The 19,034-nt window shown below is 43.9% G+C and overlaps 1 protein-coding gene across 2 annotated transcripts; it reads left to right on the top strand.

Moving 5' to 3' along the window:
- Positions 1 to 2,384: 2,384 nt before the first annotated feature.
- LOC308594205 (membrane-spanning 4-domains subfamily A member 15-like) lies at positions 2,385 to 19,034 on the top strand. Of its 2 annotated transcripts, none has more exons than XM_081207071.1 (7): positions 2,385 to 2,404; positions 11,774 to 11,991; positions 13,667 to 13,786; positions 14,616 to 14,672; positions 15,868 to 15,990; positions 17,633 to 17,746; positions 17,955 to 19,034. In XM_081207071.1, exons 2-7 carry the CDS (start codon positions 11,791 to 11,793, stop codon positions 18,075 to 18,077), a joined length of 738 nt encoding a protein of 245 aa, XP_081063197.1. In that variant the 5' UTR covers positions 2,385 to 2,404; positions 11,774 to 11,790; the 3' UTR covers positions 18,078 to 19,034. The 2 variants fall into 2 exon arrangements, with proteins under 2 accessions (XP_081063197.1, XP_081063196.1); XM_081207070.1 differs by lacking the exon at positions 2,385 to 2,404 and adding an exon at positions 9,880 to 10,196.

The following is a 19,034-nucleotide window of genomic DNA, read 5'->3' as shown; positions in this document are numbered from 1 at the left end:
ACAGAAGGAGTTCCAATGAATTGGGGGACAGGGGGCGGGCACGAGATAGTCATCATCTATTTCTGTGAATGCTCAAAGTGGATTAATATTCAAAGATGAAGAGCACCATACTTACAAGACACCTATTAGAATGTAATATAACAAAACACTCAGTGTAATAGTAATAAAACTCTCAAATATGCCTCCAGCGTCTAACTTCTTGTCTAGGCGTCCCCAAACCCAGGTCTCAGTATCTGAACATTGCATTTTAAAATTCAATGTTCAGACTTAACCCATGCATTAATTCTGCCCCTGCCCACAGTGATGCTGAGCGCTTATCCTACTTTTCCACTGTGTAGATAATATCAATGACTGGTTTTAAAGTGGACGAGTATGAACTGTGGTGTAAAGTAGATGAATCCTGAATGTATTGATTTGACGTAAAACCTTGCCTGAAGCAGCTAGTCAGAGGAGAGTAAAAGGTTGTAAAAAATGCACTGAAAGAGCTTAATCTGAGGTAATAGTAGGTTAGCTGCTTAATACGGCAACAGAGTTTTAGCTGGTCTTACTGTGCACTGCATCGACTCTGTCTCCTGTCTATAACGAAACAAGGCTGATTTTTTAAAAAAACATCTCACAGCAAGTGTGTGTGTGTTTGAGAGAGAGTGAGTGAAAGAGAGAGAGAGAGAGAGAGAGAGAGAGAGAGAGAGAGAGAGAGAGAGAGAGAGAGAGATCTACTGAACCAATAAGCTAAAGCAATAGGAAACTGCCATTGTACAATTCAGCAGAATAAGCCCACACAGAACTTGCATGAGGCAAGCAGCAAGGCAGTTTCTGAGGCAACATTACATAACAATCTGATGTAGGGCAACACAGCATATGAAATGCAGCATGGATGAGATTCTCTTCGTAATTCCCCTCTCAGTTTTACAGTTTTCTGGACCCTGAGAGAGCACAATGCTTTAGGAATCTGTCTGTGACATGGAATGGAGTGGTATATTTTGCAAACCAGGTGAGGATGGCCGAATATAATATCTAATCTGACCAAAAGGTTTGAGAGGAAATGAAGTACCTTCAGCCTGAGTGAACCACTTTTCAGGAAAAGGGTAACCAGAACTTGTTGGAGATGGACCTTAATATTGTTACATGCACTCTGATCTCCAAGTGGTGAGAGATTTCACAGATGCCAGGGCACACTTTGGTTTTGGTTTGCTTGGAATGGAGATGGTGGCATCTCTGGGATACCGTTAACTTGCAACTTACGCAGTTTTAACTAGCACAATTTCAGCCTTCCTACTGAGTTCTAGGAACTCTCTCTCAGGCTTTGGAGGCCTCCTCAAGATCTCACAAAGGCCACTGGAGCCTGCACAAGAGTTTCCCAGAGCGCAGTAAGCAAGGCAGAGAGCTTAAAAGTGCTTTTATGTACCAGGAAAACGCTTTCGTTCTCCTCCCCACCTTTTCCTCCTGCATTTTGTCCCCCTTGCTTCAGCACAGCATTGACCCTCCCCATTTCATGGTGTCTTACTGTCCCTTCTTTTCCATACACCTGTCAAATCACTTTGCCACAGAGTCCCACTCATGTTCCAAGCTGCATGTGCAGCTGCCTCCTGACAGGCAGGCTCCTAGCTTTGCAAGAAAGCAGCTTCAGTATCCAGCTAGTAAGGCATGGTGCAAAGGCGAGAGAGAGGTTGGTCGGTGGAACAGAAAGAGGAGGCATGGAAAGAGTGGAAAGAGAAAGGATAGAAAGGGATTTGTAAGTGTGAAGAAACTGTCCCGGGTAGAAGATTATGCAGACAGGCAGGAGACGGGGGTGGGGGTGGGGGGTGGGCGCAGAACCCAGACCCAAACCTGCCACTCCTCCCAGAGTGCTGCTTGAGGTGACTGCCTCAAATCAGAAGGGCTCATCGTAGTGCCAGCCCTGGGCTGTGGGCCACCTGTGGCCTTTGGGCTGCAGGTTTTCCATGTCTGCTTTAAGGGAAAAGGAAACTGGACTCAGCACATAGCAGATTTCTGGAAATCAAAGTCTATTATTGTCCTGATGTCAATTGCCCAGATGGTAGGAATAAATTTTAACAGGCCCGTTGCCTAGTGATTGAAACATTCTGTTCAGCCTTCTAGTCAAATACAGTGTTTGACTGGAATTTCTGTGCATGCAAAATGTGAAAAGGCAGTATTTAAATAGAGATTAACTGACCTTCTGTCACCCAGGAAAGCACACTTGGGCACCTGAACCAGTCTCAGCAAAGCAAAGGTCCTGTGAGGAGGCATGCTATATGATTTGTGTTTAGTTTATTATTTGTGTTTGGACATATGGTTTGTAGGAGGGAGGTGTTTTGTTGTTGTTATGGAAATTTTTCAACCCATAATTAGATGTGGCCTTCCTAGCAATGCTGTAGAATCAGGCCTGAAAGAAGAAGGGACACAGGTTTGTAGTGTGCTCCTATCGGTTGTTCTTTTGCTTTAAAATGCTGGAGGGGAAAACAAACCCTAACTGAATTGTTTTCTGTGTATCGATTTCAGCTTGTATTTTGCTGGAGGCTCCAGCCATATGTTGACAGGTTTTAAAAGAAGATCAGGATATAATGCTATCATTGCTAAAACTATTTAACATCATTTAGTGCTGAGGCTGTGCTGCATCCTATTATAGTAATTGAAAATACATCTTCCAGCTTAGCTGAATGCCAAGATGAGCAAGATCTTGTGTTCCATCTGGCTTGAGATTTTGATGAATGCCCTAGAAAAGGGAATTGCCACACTTTGAACCAGACATTGACGATGCATTTCTACACAGCCTTACGGTTTGAACTTGGTGCAAATATGGTGCTGGAGTTGCACAGGTGGTGCTAAAGTTTCCTAAGGTGGGTGCCTACCATTCTGGGGATAAAAGGAGAAATATGGGGCTGCCAGAGATTCCTCATGGGGGGGTCACATTGTCTCTGCCCTGGCCCCTTTCATGTACCTCACTTAATACTTAAGAGCAAAAGTATACATCCTGCTCCATTGTACCTATAAGACTATTTCTCCTTCAGTCCTTGTGATCTCAAATAATTTGCTCTCCCTTCACCTGAACTGAAAAACAGCAGCAACACTAGTTGCTGACTTCGGTTTAAAAATGGCTTAGGTTTTAGGCTCGGGTATTGTTTATTGCTGCTTGTGTTCATACCTTGGCTGCCCTTGTCTCTGGTTATTACAATCAGTAGCAAGAGCCTGTTGTAAATTTACTATTATTGCTTTGTTAATTGCCTTCTAAACCACTGTCTCGAGGCAATGTGCACATAAGATAATTAAAAACAGTTAAGAACACAAAAACAACATTTAAAGCAATACTAAAATCCTAACTAGTGGACACTTATGCTGAATGCTCATTTATCCAGCTAGAAAAGCCTGTCAGAACAATAACTATTTTCAATTGTTTCTGGAAAGTGCAGCTAGTGATTGCCTGCTGTATCTTGACAGAAATGCTGCTCCACAGAACAGGGGCAGCCACACAAAAAGCCCTGCTCTGAGTTACAGTGCAGAGGGCTTCTGAGGTCTGTGGCACACACAGGAGAAACTCTCCTGCAAAACACAGCAATCTGCTGGGTGTATAAGGCACTTCTGAAGCAACCTTGTCCGGACCTGTATAGGGACTTGGTATCAACACCCTGAACTTGGCCTGGCAGCAAACTTGGCTGCTGGTGCAAATCCTGCAAGTGAAGTGTTGTGATGGTAGTATTTTGCCCACACAAACAACCTAGCTGCTCTGCACCAGCTGCAACCACAGGACCAATCACAGTGGTGGCCACACATAGAGCACATTGCAGTAATCCAGCCATGAGGTTACCAATGCCTGGACAACTGTGGCCTCAAACAATCCTGGCCATGAATGTATTTACCAGCCATAGCTGCTAAAAGTCTCTCCTAGCCACACCTGACGCTCCAGGGACTCTCCAGCAGAGATTTGACAGGCACCCTCTCTTTTGATGTTCAGCCATCTCTTTTAATGTAGATCTTTTAATGCTGACAGGCCAATGTGGTCATTTCAGTGATTATTTTTTACCATTTTTCATGGTGTTTTATGTTTTATTGTATACCTGTTGCTGCACACTGCCCTGATATTTTATGATATGGCCAGATGTAAATATTTTTTAGAATAAATAAACTCAGATCATCCAGTTGGAGGAGGCCTCGTGGACCATCTGGAGCTCCAACACCCTGCCTGATACAGGAAATCCTTCCTCTGGCCTCAGAACTTGCCCTGGGTTCTTTGCAGGGATCTCTCTTCACCTGAGATCTCATCAGAGCCCAGCTGGTGTTCCATGTGCATGGTCATATTTCTCTCTCAATGGCTGACTTTGCCACCAACACTGGTGAAAGAAGGGAAGCAGATGGAAGCTTAGCTGTGCGGCAGCAGGCCACTGCGGCGCAATCTAATCTCTTTGCAGAGCCGGCAGTCTAGAAGGGGTTGAAATGCGACCTGCAGGGATGACAAGGTGTGAATGGAAGGAAAGACAAACCATGGGATGTGTGGGTTCTAATTTGGGATATGCAGAGAAGTGGCTTCAGACAATAATTTAAACTGAAGGGGGGGGGAGCCCACCTGTTTCATTATGTTGCACATGTATGCAAACACCTGAGTTCTAGTGGTATGTTGCACAGTGCTTTCTGTGGATTGTGGTGCTAAACACATGAAACAAACAGAGTGTTTAGCCCAAGTGTCTTGGTCTTCATTCCCCAGTCAGTGCTGTGATACCCTAATGCATAATGCAGAACCCTCTGCTTGTCCCATTCTGCCTTGAAATTGCATCTGGTTTCCAGTGACAAAAACATGGTAAGGCAATACCTTTCATTATGCTAACTTCAGCTGGTAAATATATAGAAGGTTTTCAGACAAGGGAGTGTTCATTATTGGGCTTCTGGGCATTGATGTTTTTACAGATCTTCAAGATTCATTATTGGGCTTTTAGGCATGCAAGTTCTTAATGAAATGTTAAGCTACAGTTGTTTGTATTGTATTTTCACCCACCGTTTAACACAAAATGTAGAACATGTCATTGATGTAGTTGAAGACTAAATCCAAATACACAGTGATAGCAAAATCAAAACAACAAGAGAGTCGTGTGGCATCTTAAAGACTAACCAATTTGTTATGACGGAAGCTTTTGTGAATGACAGTCCACTTCATCAGATGCATGAAGTGTTATCCTGAGTTGCAGGTATATACACACACACAAACACACACACACACGTACATGGTTTAGGTGTGGGACTGTAAACGGGAGAGTAGGAAAGAAATGAAATGCAGAAAAAACTAGGGAGTGATACCCATGTACAGCCAGCCCTCAATGAGGGTTACGTTTCACACTTAAAGCCAAAATTGCATGTACAGTAGTCAAAACACATTGGGTGCAATGGTTGGTGGGATTGCCAAAGTCTTTATTCCTGGATACTTGCCTCCTTTTTGCCATTATTATTATTATTATTATTATTATTATTATTATTATTATTATTACCAGGCGCATAAAGATGAAAATTTTTGTACTTAAATTTAACATTTTGTAACTTAACTTTAAAATTTAAAGCACGTCCATCATGTGCCATATCATATTAAAGCCCATGGCATTCTGAAGAGATTGGCATTTTTAGTTTTGAAATATCTCAATTATGGGCTGAGATTTTAAGGTGTTTGTGTAGTCCGGCAAGGCCAAAATTGTCATTTTTTTGAAATTTCAAACCCCCATAATTAAAAAATGGGATGAGATAAAAAATCAAAAACTGAGATTTGGGACCTTCTCTTATACTACTTTTAGGAAACTGAAAGCAATATAAAACAGTAAGGTAAAAGTCATTGGATCACATGACATGGAATGACCCCCACACCTTTTCCCCTGATAAGACCCAAGGCAGCTTACAAAAGAGAACAAGAACCGCTAAAAACATAGACAAAACAATCATTAAAAACAATTTAATATTGGTAGAATAAAATGATATAAAATGTAAAATTTATTAAAACCATACAAATAATTACAGTAGAAACAGATTAACAGATTGTTCAATTCAATTGTGTGATTCATTAAGCTTCCCCCCTCCTCTCATATGGGGATGGCCCTACTCTGTGCCCATCCAGATAGTTCTTTGTCAATGAAACATTGAAATGGATATCCAGTGCCATCTGAAGGATGCATTCTCTAACTTGTGACTCTGACGTGTGTAGACTTGCACTGAATGTTAATGCAGAGTGCCCCTGCTGTTAGCCAAAACTGTAACATCTAATCCAAAAGCTCAGTAATTATTCTTCACATTCATGTGATTTCAGATAGGCATGGCTGCTGGGAGGGAACTGTAAACAGTGAGGTCAGAAGGAAATGAAAGGCGGAAAATGCAAAGAGTGAATTCCATTGCTATTTATTGACATTGTTACAAATTAACAAAGTAGTTTTGGAGAAAGCATGAATCCTGGCACTGGTAATCCAGTTAAAGATGCAATGTGATTTTTGAAAACCGCAAAGATTGCCCTATCAGTCCCATTAGCAGGAGGAAAAGAATTATGAAATAAAGTTGAGAGACAGTAAAAGAACTTTTGTATCACAATAAGTAAGGCATTATAAAAACCATAGCCTCCCCCGCCCTTATTTCTCACGTTCTGTGAATGAGAACCTCTGAGACAAAGAGGTTATTAAAACTTTAGCTTTTAAGCTCTCTATCAAATCTTATCATAAATTATGTTCAAAAGGACAATAATATCTGATCCATCTACTTATTACAGAATTTCTAAAGCCCAAGCCTCTAATTGCCTTCTCCTGAAGAGGCCATTTTCATTTTCAATCAGACAGTGGGACTTCTTTTTTCAAGTAAACATGCATAAAATGGGTCTGTGTCTGCGCTGCCATGGGCTCTGCAAATACTATGGTCTCTCTCCATGGTCTGTGACCTTTATACAGTAGAAATTCTTCTACATTGGTTGATAAAAGTCTACACTGGTTGATAAAAAGGGTACTTGTTGGCAAACGTGTTTATTAACATCGCATTTCTTATGCAGATACGTAAATAAAGAAAGCGATATTCTGCCCTCTGCTGTTCCAGAGACAGAACTGTGAAACGTTGCATTAAAACCCCAATGAGGTGTTCCTTCCAAGTTTCTGTTTCTGGCACCCATCTCTTATCACTCAGACAAGCTTCGCCATGTAAATAGTGCTAACTCAGCCTCTCCTACTAATGGTGGGAAATTGCTTCATCAGTGAAAGTAGCCTTAGGATACAAGCCAGCTACAGGAAAGCTGGAGCAAGCAGTGTAAAGAAATAATTTTCTATCATTCTTCAGATATTGAAAAAGCTGCCACAAAGAATGATAACATGTGACAACGGTAACCTAAGTCAGAAACTGGCAAAAGTTAAGGTGAAGCAGCCTGCAGGTTTTACTATGTGAAGAGCGTTTGGGTGACACACCTACATACTGCAGCCGACACACCAGTGGCGTAGCGTGGGTTGTCGGCACCCGGGGCAAGGCAAGTAATTTGTGCCCCCTAATCCGTGGATTTGCGCCCCTAACCCGTGGATTTGCGCCCCCTAACCCTACCCCCCAGATGTTGCGCCCGGTGCGGCCGGCCCCCCCCCTGCATCCCCCACGCTACGCCACTGCGACACACTAATGTGTGTCACGACACACAGTTTGGAAAGTCCTGCCCTAGAGCATTATTTTTGTATTTTTATTTCATTTAAAATATTTCTATACTGCTTTTTTATTCGCTGGATGTTTTCCAGCACCTCCTTAAAACACTGTTGTTCAGCCAAGCTTATCTAGACTTCTCCTTTCGGTTTGTCTTTCTGTCTACTCTTGATGTTTATCACGTCAATGTTTTAAAATGGCCACTCACCCACTCCAGCGGTGGGTGTCGGTTGCAAGCCAGCATGGGGCTTCCTCATCCTCCCACAGCCATGCCATGTGCCCCTGAGCATTGCTCCCACCCCCTGGCCATTGCGGTGCCTGATGGGTTCCTGCTAAACCCAGAATCAAATTCTGGCCTATCTGCTGCAGCCTGGGGGTGGGGCAACATGAACAGACTGCATCTGGTGAAGTTTCTCTCCGGTCCACTCCCAGAGCTTCAAAGGAGGGTCTGAAGCAGCCACATTTATTAAGAATTTAAATATTTGAGGTGGGGTGTAAAGCTGCCTAGAGGTTTTGTTACAATCAGAGCTCTCACTCTCTCTCTCTCACACACACACATACACTAACCGTGCCTTAAGTAGTTTACAGCAATTCAGAATAGCTGGAGTAGGGACAAGGGTGCCAGCTTGAATAAAATATTGGGGGGGGGGAGCCCTGCCCTGCATGACACAGTGCACACGCCCCATTTGAATGGCAATGCCAATCAATTGGGAGGGGGTAAGCCCCTCAAATATTTTATTGGAGAAGCTGAAGGGACCTTGGCTCCTAGGAGTTGGCTCCTATGTGTGGTCACATGCCCTTGTAGGAAACCTGAGCATGGCAGTGGCTTGTGGGTCAAGAGGCAGAAGTAAATGCCTCTTGGCTCTCATTTTTATACAGCAGGCTGGCCAGGTTTTTTGCCCTGGGTAAAGAAGGAGAGTTTGGATTTGACCCACAACAAACACTCTGTGAGGTGAGTGAGGCTGAGAGACTTCAGAGAAGTGTGACTGGCCCAAGGTCACCCAGCAGCTGCATGTGGAGGAGCGGAGACGCCAACCCGGTTCACCAGATTACAAGTCCACCAGATTAAGCACTACACCACACTGGCGAAGCCTCTAGAGGTGTGCCATTGAAACTCCCTTGTGTGTGTATGCAAATGCACGCGGGTGGGTGGGTGCCAAACTGGGTCTTTGACCCAGGTGAAATAAAAGCTAATTTTGCCCCCTGCAGTAAGCCACAAGTCCCATCATGCGGAAGTCAGGTTTCTATACACAAACAACCATGTATTTCTCTCAATTTTCCATCCAAACAAGCAAAGGGCATGGTCACCGCTCAAGGACACATTTCAGCCTGGTAAAACCACTCAAGGAGCAAGGCCAGTGAGGGGTCCTGGTCTGGGGCAGAAGGGTGATCCTAGGAAGAGTCCCAGGGCCTAGACAGAGACACCTAGAGAACATATTCACCGCTCAAGGCTGAGGAGTCTCACCCTTCAAACATATCAATAGAGCCCTACAAATCATAGCGATTACTACTACACTCTTTAGAACACTGTACTGTATATCCCTAGAAATGGGTGGGCCCCAGCTGCAAATTAGAATGGAACTGACACAAATGAGTTAATTTGGGCCAATTATAATTGCCTCACTAATTAACTTACAATTGGGCCTCCTCAATGGGACCCTCTACTACCCCTTCCTTTCCCTAACATACTCAGCGATGAGGGTAGTGAGGTTTGCAGGCAAGCTTTTGCCAGGCCCACATACCACTGGAAGTGTTGTTCCTATGGTTCTTTCTTAACAACTCTGGACACTTGTGGCAGCATTTGGGATCCTCCTGCGAGGGCTTGATGCCACCACGTAAGCTCTGAGTAGGCAGTGGAGCAGTGGTGAGGGCATGACCAGCTGGGTGGACCCAGGCCTCCAATGAGTCTAGGCCTGGCTCAGCAGGGGCTTACAGGAGCCCGAATGCAAAGGTTGGAATTCAATGTCATGCTAAGGTGACAATTCCGTCAGCGCAAGCATTTCTGCTGGCCAAACCGAACAATCTCCCTGCTCTCATGTGCTGTTCCGGGGGTTCTCCTGACCCTCCTGAGCAGATCTGGAGAGGGCATGAGGATCACATGGGGTTTGGGTTCCACAAGGGGCTCCTTGGGCTGGCTTTGCTCTGCCCATTAAGGCCTCCTCTGCACAGGGTCATCATCAGTAAGGAAAATGACCCAAAGAGCCACACTGCTGCCAGGGCTGGAAAGGGGTTAGTTAACCTCCGGTTTGCTAGTAAAACTGGATTACTGTGTTGCAAAATGATGCATGTCTAAAAAATGTGTCGCCAACATGAAAAGTTTGGACAACTCTGCTCTAGGGTATAGAGAAGCTCTTTAATAGAAGGGACCATGGCAACCATAACCCTGATGAAGGTAGAACTGGGACGTACCTGCAGGAGAAGGGCGGGGTGGAGGGATATGACCAAGCAAATAAGATCAAAGGTCCAACAGCAACGAATGACACTCTTTAAAATTCTGAGCAAGCTTCCTGGTTGACTGAGTAGAACTTGAACACCCGAGAGGGAAAGCAGTATCTGCAGGGTCGGGAAATACAGTGAGTCCTATCACCTTTCAGTAGCTTGGGTCATTATTAGGAGGATCATTGGTCACAGTTGGTGGCCGAGGCCTCTCGCAGGAAGGAGGGAGGGGTACGGAGAAAGACAGGGAGGGAGAGTCTCCAGGGTAAAGAATTAGATCTTTTTCATGCTGCTAGAAATAGGGCAAATGGGGAAGACAGGGGTGGGGTGGAGGTGGCAGTGGATGCGAACCCATTTGCCCTTGAAACAGGCAATAGAATACCTAGGGTGAGATTCAATGTAGCACTAAGTGGGGTATAGGGAACAAGCTCAACTCACACAATGGGACTTCCTCCTCCCCTTTCCCTCCCTTGCATCCCCTGAACCAGTTCTGGAGGTTCCTTTAACCCTCCAACGATGATTTAAGGGGCATAAGGGTGGATGGGCCAGGGGAAAGGAGGGAACTGCACAAATATACCTCATCTCACCCATACAACAACATAGTTAAATCCCACCCCTATTTCTTACTCTCTTTTAGGGATGGGGGAGAATTTCAATTGTTTGTATTTAAAGGTGAATCTACCTAATCTGCGGGACGCAGGTGGCGCTGTGGGTTAAAACACAGAGCTTAGGACTTGCTGATCAGAAGGTTGGCGGTTCGAATCCCCGCGATGGGGTGAGCTCCCATTCTCGGTCCCTGCTCCTGCAGTTCAAAAGCCAACCTAGCAGTTCAAAAGCATGTCAAAGTGCAAGTACATAAATAGGTACCACTCCGGCGGAAAGGTAAACGGCATTTCCGTGCACTGCTCTGGTTCGCCAGAAGTGGCTTAGTCATGCTGGCCACATGACCCGGAAGCTGTATGCCGGCTTCCTCGGCCAATAAAGCGAGATGAGCGCCGCAACCCCAGAGTCGGTCACGACTGGACCTAATGGTCAGGGGTCCCTTTACCTACCTAATCTGCACTTTCGAAAACAATACGCATTATGCAATCAGCCTTCCAAATTCATACTTCTCCAAATTTTGCAGTGTAGTTTTCCAGCCAGGTAACATATATTCGTGAAAATAACGTACAAAAATGCATAATATAAGGCGAAAGTGCTTTCCATAACTGTGTGCATTAGGCATAACTGAACCCAAAATGTGCTTACTAGAAGCAATTTTGTAGTACAATGCTGATGAATTTTCATGAGGACTTTTTAAAAAATATGGCAAACTAATGTGGATAACTGAATTTGAAATTTGAAAACGAGAAACTGAGAGAATGAAATTGAGGGAAGCGCCCATCCCTAATCTACTGTATATATATAATTCTGGCACGAAGTGTATCTGTAAAAATCACTGGAGCTACTACTACTGCACCGGAGAGTGTGGAATTCTGATGTATTTAGAGAAGAGTCTATAACCAGTCTGTGTCAGTTGTACATTCGTTCATTCATTTGTTCATAAATCTGTTCTGTCCCAGAACAGCCAGCTTGTTTTTACCAGCAACATAGAACTGTCTCCTGTCATTGCATATGCCCGAGGGAGCCCATATCAAACTCAGAGCAAGCAAAAACAATGTGCACTTGTCATGAACGAATTCATGGGTTCTTTTCTCTTTCCCCTCTGTTACAGTAGCTGCACTGCTCAGCATGGACAACCAAGCATTCGTGGTTATTCCTCACCATGGTGTGATGGCCAGCCACCCAAACCAGATTTTGTACCCAACTGGTGCCATGCATTTGGGTGCCCAGCCACTTGGAACAGGCTATCCAGGGAGCCATCTCTATGGAGGAACTGAGCCAGCTGGTAACTTACGTACAGAACGCAAAGGAGAACCCAGGGTGCTAGGGGTAAGTGACCCATCTCATACTATGGTCTCTGGGGATTATTGTGATCACCAATAAAGAGTTATATAGCAAAAATAATTATGTAAAGAACAGAAGTATCTTCCTCTATGGTTTCTTTGTGGACTAGCTTATACACCAAGCATTGCCTCTCTGTCACAATTCATCCACCCCAGCTCTGATATTCTGATTCACATCAAGAGATGTGGGGAAATAATTCAGCATTGAAAGGTGAACTCAACTCACCTAATTCACACTCTTTGGCACACTATGCGCACCAAAATGTAGCCATCTTTCAAAATGCACACTTCTCTGAAATATGCTTCACCGTAAAATGTTTTCTAGTCGGGTACAATTGCTGTGCTAAATGTGTATGTTTGGCAAAACTGCATGCTGAAATGTGTGTGGTAAGATAAATTCACCCTGAAGGGAAACTTTCTGGGGAGGGAGGGAAATTGTGATTTGTAGGGAAATGTGGAGAACTGAAATTAAGATTGGAAAAGTGAGAAACGGAGAGAAATTAAAAATGGTCCCATCTAAGCTGAACACCTGAAATATCTGCTTTCATGCAGATGCGGGATGCAGGTGGCGCTGTGGGTTAAACCACAGAGCCTAGGACTTGCCGATCAGAAGGTCAGCGGTTCAAATCCCTGCGACGAGGTGAGCTCCCGTTGCTCGGTCCCTGCTCCTGCCAACCTAGCAATTCGAAAGCACGTCAAAGTGCAAGTAGATAAATAGGTACCGCTCCGGCGGGAAGGAAAACAGCATTTCCGTGTGCTGCTCTAGTTCGCCAGAAGCGGCTTAGTCATGCTGGCCACATGACCCAGAAGCTGTATGCTGGCTCCCTCAGTCAATAAAGCAAGATGAGTGCCACAACCCCAGAGTCAGCCACGACTGGACCTAATGGTCAGGGGTCCCTTTACCTTTACTAAGCTTAACACCTGAAACATGTGCTTTGGGGGAAAATCCAGGTTTCCCCCTTCCCCTCACCCCGTACTTTCAGCAGTACTTTAAAAAACTGAGTTGCAGTGGAATTCCCCCACCCCACAGACACACAAAACAATGTTTTCTGAATGCCACTTCTTCCCAAAGTATGTTAAAGTTATCTATACCTATATCTACATCTATATAAACACACACCCTTTCGCCGCACTTCCGCAATCCTTATTCTGGCTGCTGTTAGGAAGGGAGGAACTTTATATGAGGCATTGTGTGAGAGTTGCTGCTGCACTAGGCGGGGTGGATGTACCCCAAACCAGGAGCTGGTAGCACCTCTTTGGCCCAGGTCGGGTGAGCTTAGCTTCCCCCTCAAACAACACTTGTAGCTGTTCCAATAGCAAAGCCTAAATGGTGGAAAGGCAGGATATGAAACTGTAAAATAAACAAACCAAGCTGTGGCTATTTTCTCACTCCTCTTTTGGCTGCGTACCTTTTCGTTTGTTTTAAATGTCATTTTTACAACCATACATTTGCATGATATATAGGGCGTGTCTAAAAAATGGATTTTTGAAACTCTGCTGCTCTTTGGGAATGGGGAGGGTGTTTTATGAAGACACAAAAGTTGGTCAGCGCTCTGGACAGTTCCTTCAGTTTCAAATTGACAGAATTTGTCTCCCCAAACAAGGACTGTCGAGGATACTGGGACTCATCTCACCTATTCTATTCAATTGTATTATTACAGGCTATCCAGATTCTGATTGGCTTGGTTCACATTAGTTTTGGGAGCCTCTTGACCCTTCTCTTGGACAGAAGCCGATCGTACACTGTGCTCTCTGGATACGTGTACTGGGGCGGACTCATTGTAAGTAGGACCAGTTCAATTCAAACAAATTCAAACTATGCCAGCCACTTCCCCGTTTGACAAGTGATTGCTGCAGGCAACCTGTCCTCTAAGGGAAAGAGAACCTCACCATTCAAGAAACCCTAAGAATAGGGAATTAAATAGCAGTTAGATGTTTCATGAATTCAATAGCACTTGAATGTGACATTTCGATGACTAATTGCCTAGTCTTTTTACATCCAACAGTTGACCAGCGGGGAAGTACCAACTAGGTGGAAAATTGGCCTTGTCCCCATGGTTTCTGGGATCAAATGCTTTCTGTGCATTTTGGAACGGACATGGAAGCAGCTCTTAAGCTGAGCCTACATTTAGCGGTCATTTGTATAAGAAACCCAAATTGCTGGTTTCTCTTAGGAATACAAGCTGAATTCAGATAATTTGCCAGGTTGAGTTCAGACAATTTAATGCAGGTAGGGATACCAACATATAACGTGTGTGTGTGTGTGTGTGTTCAATTTATTTGGATGCTCAGACACTACATTGAGGAATCGCAGCTTATTAGCTGAAGGCTGAACTCCAATTTCCTATGCTTTCCAGGAGATGGTGAGTTATGCATCAAAGACAGGAATGGTAACTACAACAGAAAAAAAATCACATTCAGGAAATGCACATAGTGCATTTCCCCCTGTCCTAATTATCTTGCCCCTGGCCCCTTACTTTTGCCTCATAACTCCTGTAGACAGCCTGCCCCATTTGTCAGCATCCTCTTTTATCTGCATAAGTCTTTTCCCACCTGAATTTGGAGTGAAGTTTTACTCTAATCCTGATTTGTTTTTCTTGTGTGACCCAGTTCATCATTTCCGGATTTGCATTGGCGATAACTGAGCATAACAGATCATCCCTACAGGTGAGTCTGGTTCCTCACATCCTGCCCTGCCTCTCAACCCACCATTTACTGCACATATATTGCACACTTTCTTTGGGAGCTCAGTACAGCTTACACAAGACTTCTAAAAATCCTCCTGTCAGGACTTCAGGGCTACAGAATCTGTAGCATCCTCCTTGTTCTGAATTTCCCCCCAGATAAGAGCAGCCAACTCTTATTGGAGTCCCAAACCTTGTGACTCCTCAGAGAGGTCTTGGAATAGCATGGAAAAGCTGAGACTCTTTTAATCATTGAGCCTTCTCTGCAGTTGCTGTGCAAATATCCTAATAAAATAAAATGGCGCTTTCTTAGAGAGATTCCTGGAAATAATCTGACTTCTATTGGCAGTTGTTTCTAAGGTCTGACCTTGGACTGAAGCAGTATTTCATCCCTGCATAATTGATCTAGGAAGTAGGCTTGTCCAAAATTTATCAGAAAACAATTTTTTGATACTTAAAAAAAAAAAACGTTTTCTTTTTCCAAGCTCTTCCTGAAGACTTGGAGAATTTCAGTCCACCCACGGATAATACCTGCAAAACTCCCACTTCTTTTAATGCTCACAAATAACATGGAAAAATTTTGGGGCACCATTTTCAGACAGCCCTAGTTTTCACATAGTCAAAAGGAGGTAAAAAAAAAAAAAGACAAAACTCTTGCAATTCCATTAATAGAGATGGTGCCAAAAGTTCTAGTCATGCATTTTAAAGCTGCATCTGTGGAAGGGTAGTGGGAAGTGTACAGGAAGATCTGAAGTGGGATATAACCATGTTTGGCTTGCATGCTTGCAGTTCTCTCCACCACAAGGAACCCTAGGTTCTTGTTCACACGGAGGACAGTCACTGCATCCGGTCAAAGCACTTCCTCCTTTAAACCTTCCCACTCAACTCAGGAAGATGCGGGGCAGATGGTGGGGCTGGGAGCAGTGTGCACAGCCCACCTCCCCCACCATGTTTAAGAATATCTGAATAGGCTGTGGTAGCCAGCATGGTGCCCTTGAGATGTTGGACTACAACTCCCATCAGCCCCAGCCAGCAGGGCCATCGCTCAGGGATGCTGGGATGGCCAGCAACACTTGGAAGGCACGGTATTGGCTATCCCTAGAATAAGGCTTTTGTCAGGTTGCTATGCAGCATGACCAGAATAGCTTGTGCCCTAAGGGTGTATTTGTTTCTTACAGATGAAAGTCAGCGCATGCCTGAACATTGTGAGCACTCTTGCTGCAACTGTTGGGATAATTGTTCTCCTCATAGATGAAAATGTTTCTCCTGTTTATTATACGCCCTCTGACTTAATACACCTGGTAAGCCTGTTTTGGGGAATGTTGAGTTCTGAACTTATTTTAGCTGCAGTTGAATGGGCTGCATCTGAAAGCTCCCTTAACCTGGATGTAGCAAATGGGGTTGGCTGCCAAACTCCTGAATTATTATTATTATTGTTTGTTTTCCACTGTAATCCTCATCCTTTATTTGCTCTGCCCTCATTATATCCCTTGCCATTTACCAAGTGGTGTGAAGCGAAACTGCTACTGGGTAGGAGGATCTGGCAGGAGGGTAGGTTAAGCCAGGGAGATAAAATAGACCTTTCTTAGTCACCTGAGCCATAAAGGAATCAGGCGAAGCTTGATTTAATATAACGGCACCTTACAACTTTTTAAGGCTGTGTCTCCTTCCACTGCCAGCTTGTAGATGTGGCAGGAAAGGAGTTCACAAGATGAACTGCATGTCCTTAAGCAGCAGGAGCAGAGGGTCCCAGCACCAACTCAGCTGCACAGACCATGCAGAGGTTGAGTTATATCATTGACTGAGCTAATAATACTAATAAGGCTAATGCTAATGCTAATAAGTCGTCTAGCAACAATTGGATTTAACATTTCAGCCACATAGGGACTAGTTTGGCTCTTCAATGGCAAATATATTGGAACCAGGGACAGTGAATTAACCGTGTACCCTGCTCTCAGGTACAGCCAAGCCCCTCAGACATCACTTGGACTGCAGAGAAACCCTGCTACAGGCTGGTGTGTTAAAAACACAAGCTCTGCAAATAAACCTGACTTGCTAATACCTGTGTGGAGCCTGAATCAGCCGCGGACGTTTAATACATGACAGAGGGCTCATCTGTGCTTCTGCTTGGCCTGTGCTTTCTAGGCATGGGTCCGAGTGGTTTTGTGTTTGCCCCACCCCTTTCCCCCTAGAAAACCCACTCTTTAGTGGTAAATTGGAACAAATGGCAATCCGCAGAAAACCTGATTGCCGTGTGCTCTGATTCAGCACTGAACCATGGGGAAAGCTGCAGGGCAAACAGAAGTGTGTAAAAGCCCACAGTGGTGATTTCTTAAGATCGGAGCTAATTTTAACTTGTTTCCATTATTTATATATATACAGGCAATGATTGTTTAGTGTGGGGGTTATGTTCCTGACTCCCACGCATGTTGGGGGAGCACACATAAGCCCACCGCACCCTGCCTCCTTTCTGGCCACTTCCGGGTTGCTGTGATGCATGTGCTCGCGGTTGCACATCAATTGGACATATGTAAATTGGCCATTGCCTGTATAAAAAGGCATTCAAGTAAATGAGGAAATTACTTTTCTCCCTTTGGGTGCCGGATTCATCACACATTAGTAAATGCCAAATCTAAACATTGGTGATCCAGATGTTGGTGTTGTCAGAACCTCTTTATGAGCGTGTTTCAGAACCATAGGACCTGGGAAGCTGAATTACAAGTTGCAACAATGTTTAAGGCAAAATACTGATCAATCTTAAATTAAAATGTTTAATGTTTAAAATATTATTTACTGTTACAATTGAACAGTATTGCTATCTGAAGACAAACACTGGGTCTTTTATTTTATCATCTATTACTTTAGTAGTTTTCTGTGGTGATTCAGTTATCCTTAATTGTGTAACCTTAATATGATCTGACGGCATGGCTTTATGTTTGGCAGAGAGTAGCCCTAGGACTTTTAAATGTCATCTTGATCTTTGCCGTCCTGGAGTTCTTCATTGGAATGGTCTCTCTAAGTTTTGGGTATGAAGCAATATTCCGTCGAGGTGAAGAGGTAAGCATCTCCATGGGACTTCTGGGGTAGGGGGGTGAAACTTGTAAGATGTTTGCTTTGGGAAAATGGGAACCAGGTGGCTTCTAGAGAATCAAAAGGAGGAGATGCTACTGGGAGAAAATTAAGTCAGTGGTGGCATCTGGAAGGATGTAAAGCGTAATAATAGCATCTGAGACCTTCTAATTGTTCATTGTAATCTACTTTCCAGGCAATATATGATGTGCCAGATGCAGTCATACCACACCAAGGAAATCTTCTGCCAATAGGTCCTCCTCCATCTTATGAAACATATGCCAACCCGTGCTATGAACCCTCAAGCCAGGGAGAATAGAAAAGCCAGGATGAGATTCCTAAGAACAATTACACCCAATTCAGCTCTTCTGGAATGCCAAGTCAATCACAAACTTCAGATGTGTCTCTGCTGTGTTATGTACATAGTCTTGGGAGAAAGGCCTGGGAATAAGAAGGCATGTCTCTTTGAAACTCCACTGTTGCTGGCACAATGTCCTAGCTTCCCCATTGTAAAGCAACCTACCTGTCTCGATTCAAGCATTCTTCAGCCAGAGATAGACTGATCAATCTGATTCTGTCCTCTCTCAGTTTCGCTGGCTTGAAATCATAGGTCTGTTCCATGTGGTTGTTGTATAGATCTTTTTGTTGCTCAAAGGATGGACAAAAAGTTTCTATTTAAATTGTGCACATTTTGTATGCACCTCTTATGTCAAACTGACACTCTTTTCATCAAATATGCATTTTCCAATACTTTTCAATGCATTTGCCTGTAAAATGTGAATTTTGTAAAAAAATTAAATTTTAAATATGTGTGCCCTTTACACGCACCAATAATGTACTGCAGAATCCTTATAAAGCTGTGAGCTGACTGGGAGTTGTATTCTGATCTGCAAGCAAGTCCAGCCTTGTCTAGGGTTGCCATGTTTCAAAAAGTGAAAATCCAGACAGAAAAGTTGTAGAACTATTTTTGGCAAAGTTTTGAGCTATTCCTGAGGGAAATCAGCAAAAATGACCTTGCTGACATGGATTTTCCAGGATATTTAGCCAATTTCCGCACGGACACTGCTTGTGACTGCAGTATTCTGGATATGTCTGGGAAATTATGGACTTATGGCAACCCTAGCCTTGTCAGATTGGTTGAGTTCACTGCAAAACAAATTCTTCCTTTGTTCTTACCATACATACACTGGAATTTCTTCCTTGTTATTCTCATCTATGAGGACGGGGGGAGAAAATCTCTTCCAGTTCTCATATTTTAGTGAACAAAAACCCCAGG

This window comes from Podarcis bocagei (genome assembly GCF_964188305.1).
Source record: "Podarcis bocagei genome assembly, chromosome: 1".
NCBI lineage: Eukaryota > Metazoa > Chordata > Lepidosauria > Squamata > Lacertidae > Podarcis > Podarcis bocagei.
The sequence above is the reverse complement of the archived record's forward strand: the minus strand, read 5'-3'. Positions and strand labels throughout refer to the sequence as shown.

Bases quoted from the DNA above. Each gene is read 5' to 3' on its own strand.
- LOC308594205 (XM_081207071.1), top strand. From the start codon at position 11,791: ATGGACAACCAAGCATTCGTGGTTATTCCTCACCATGGTGTGATGGCC. The intron at 15,991-17,632 runs GTAAGCCTGTTT...TATGTTTGGCAG, and splicing joins CCTCTGACTTAATACACCTG to AGAGTAGCCCTAGGACTTTT. The intron at 17,747-17,954 runs GTAAGCATCTCC...TCTACTTTCCAG, and splicing joins TATTCCGTCGAGGTGAAGAG to GCAATATATGATGTGCCAGA.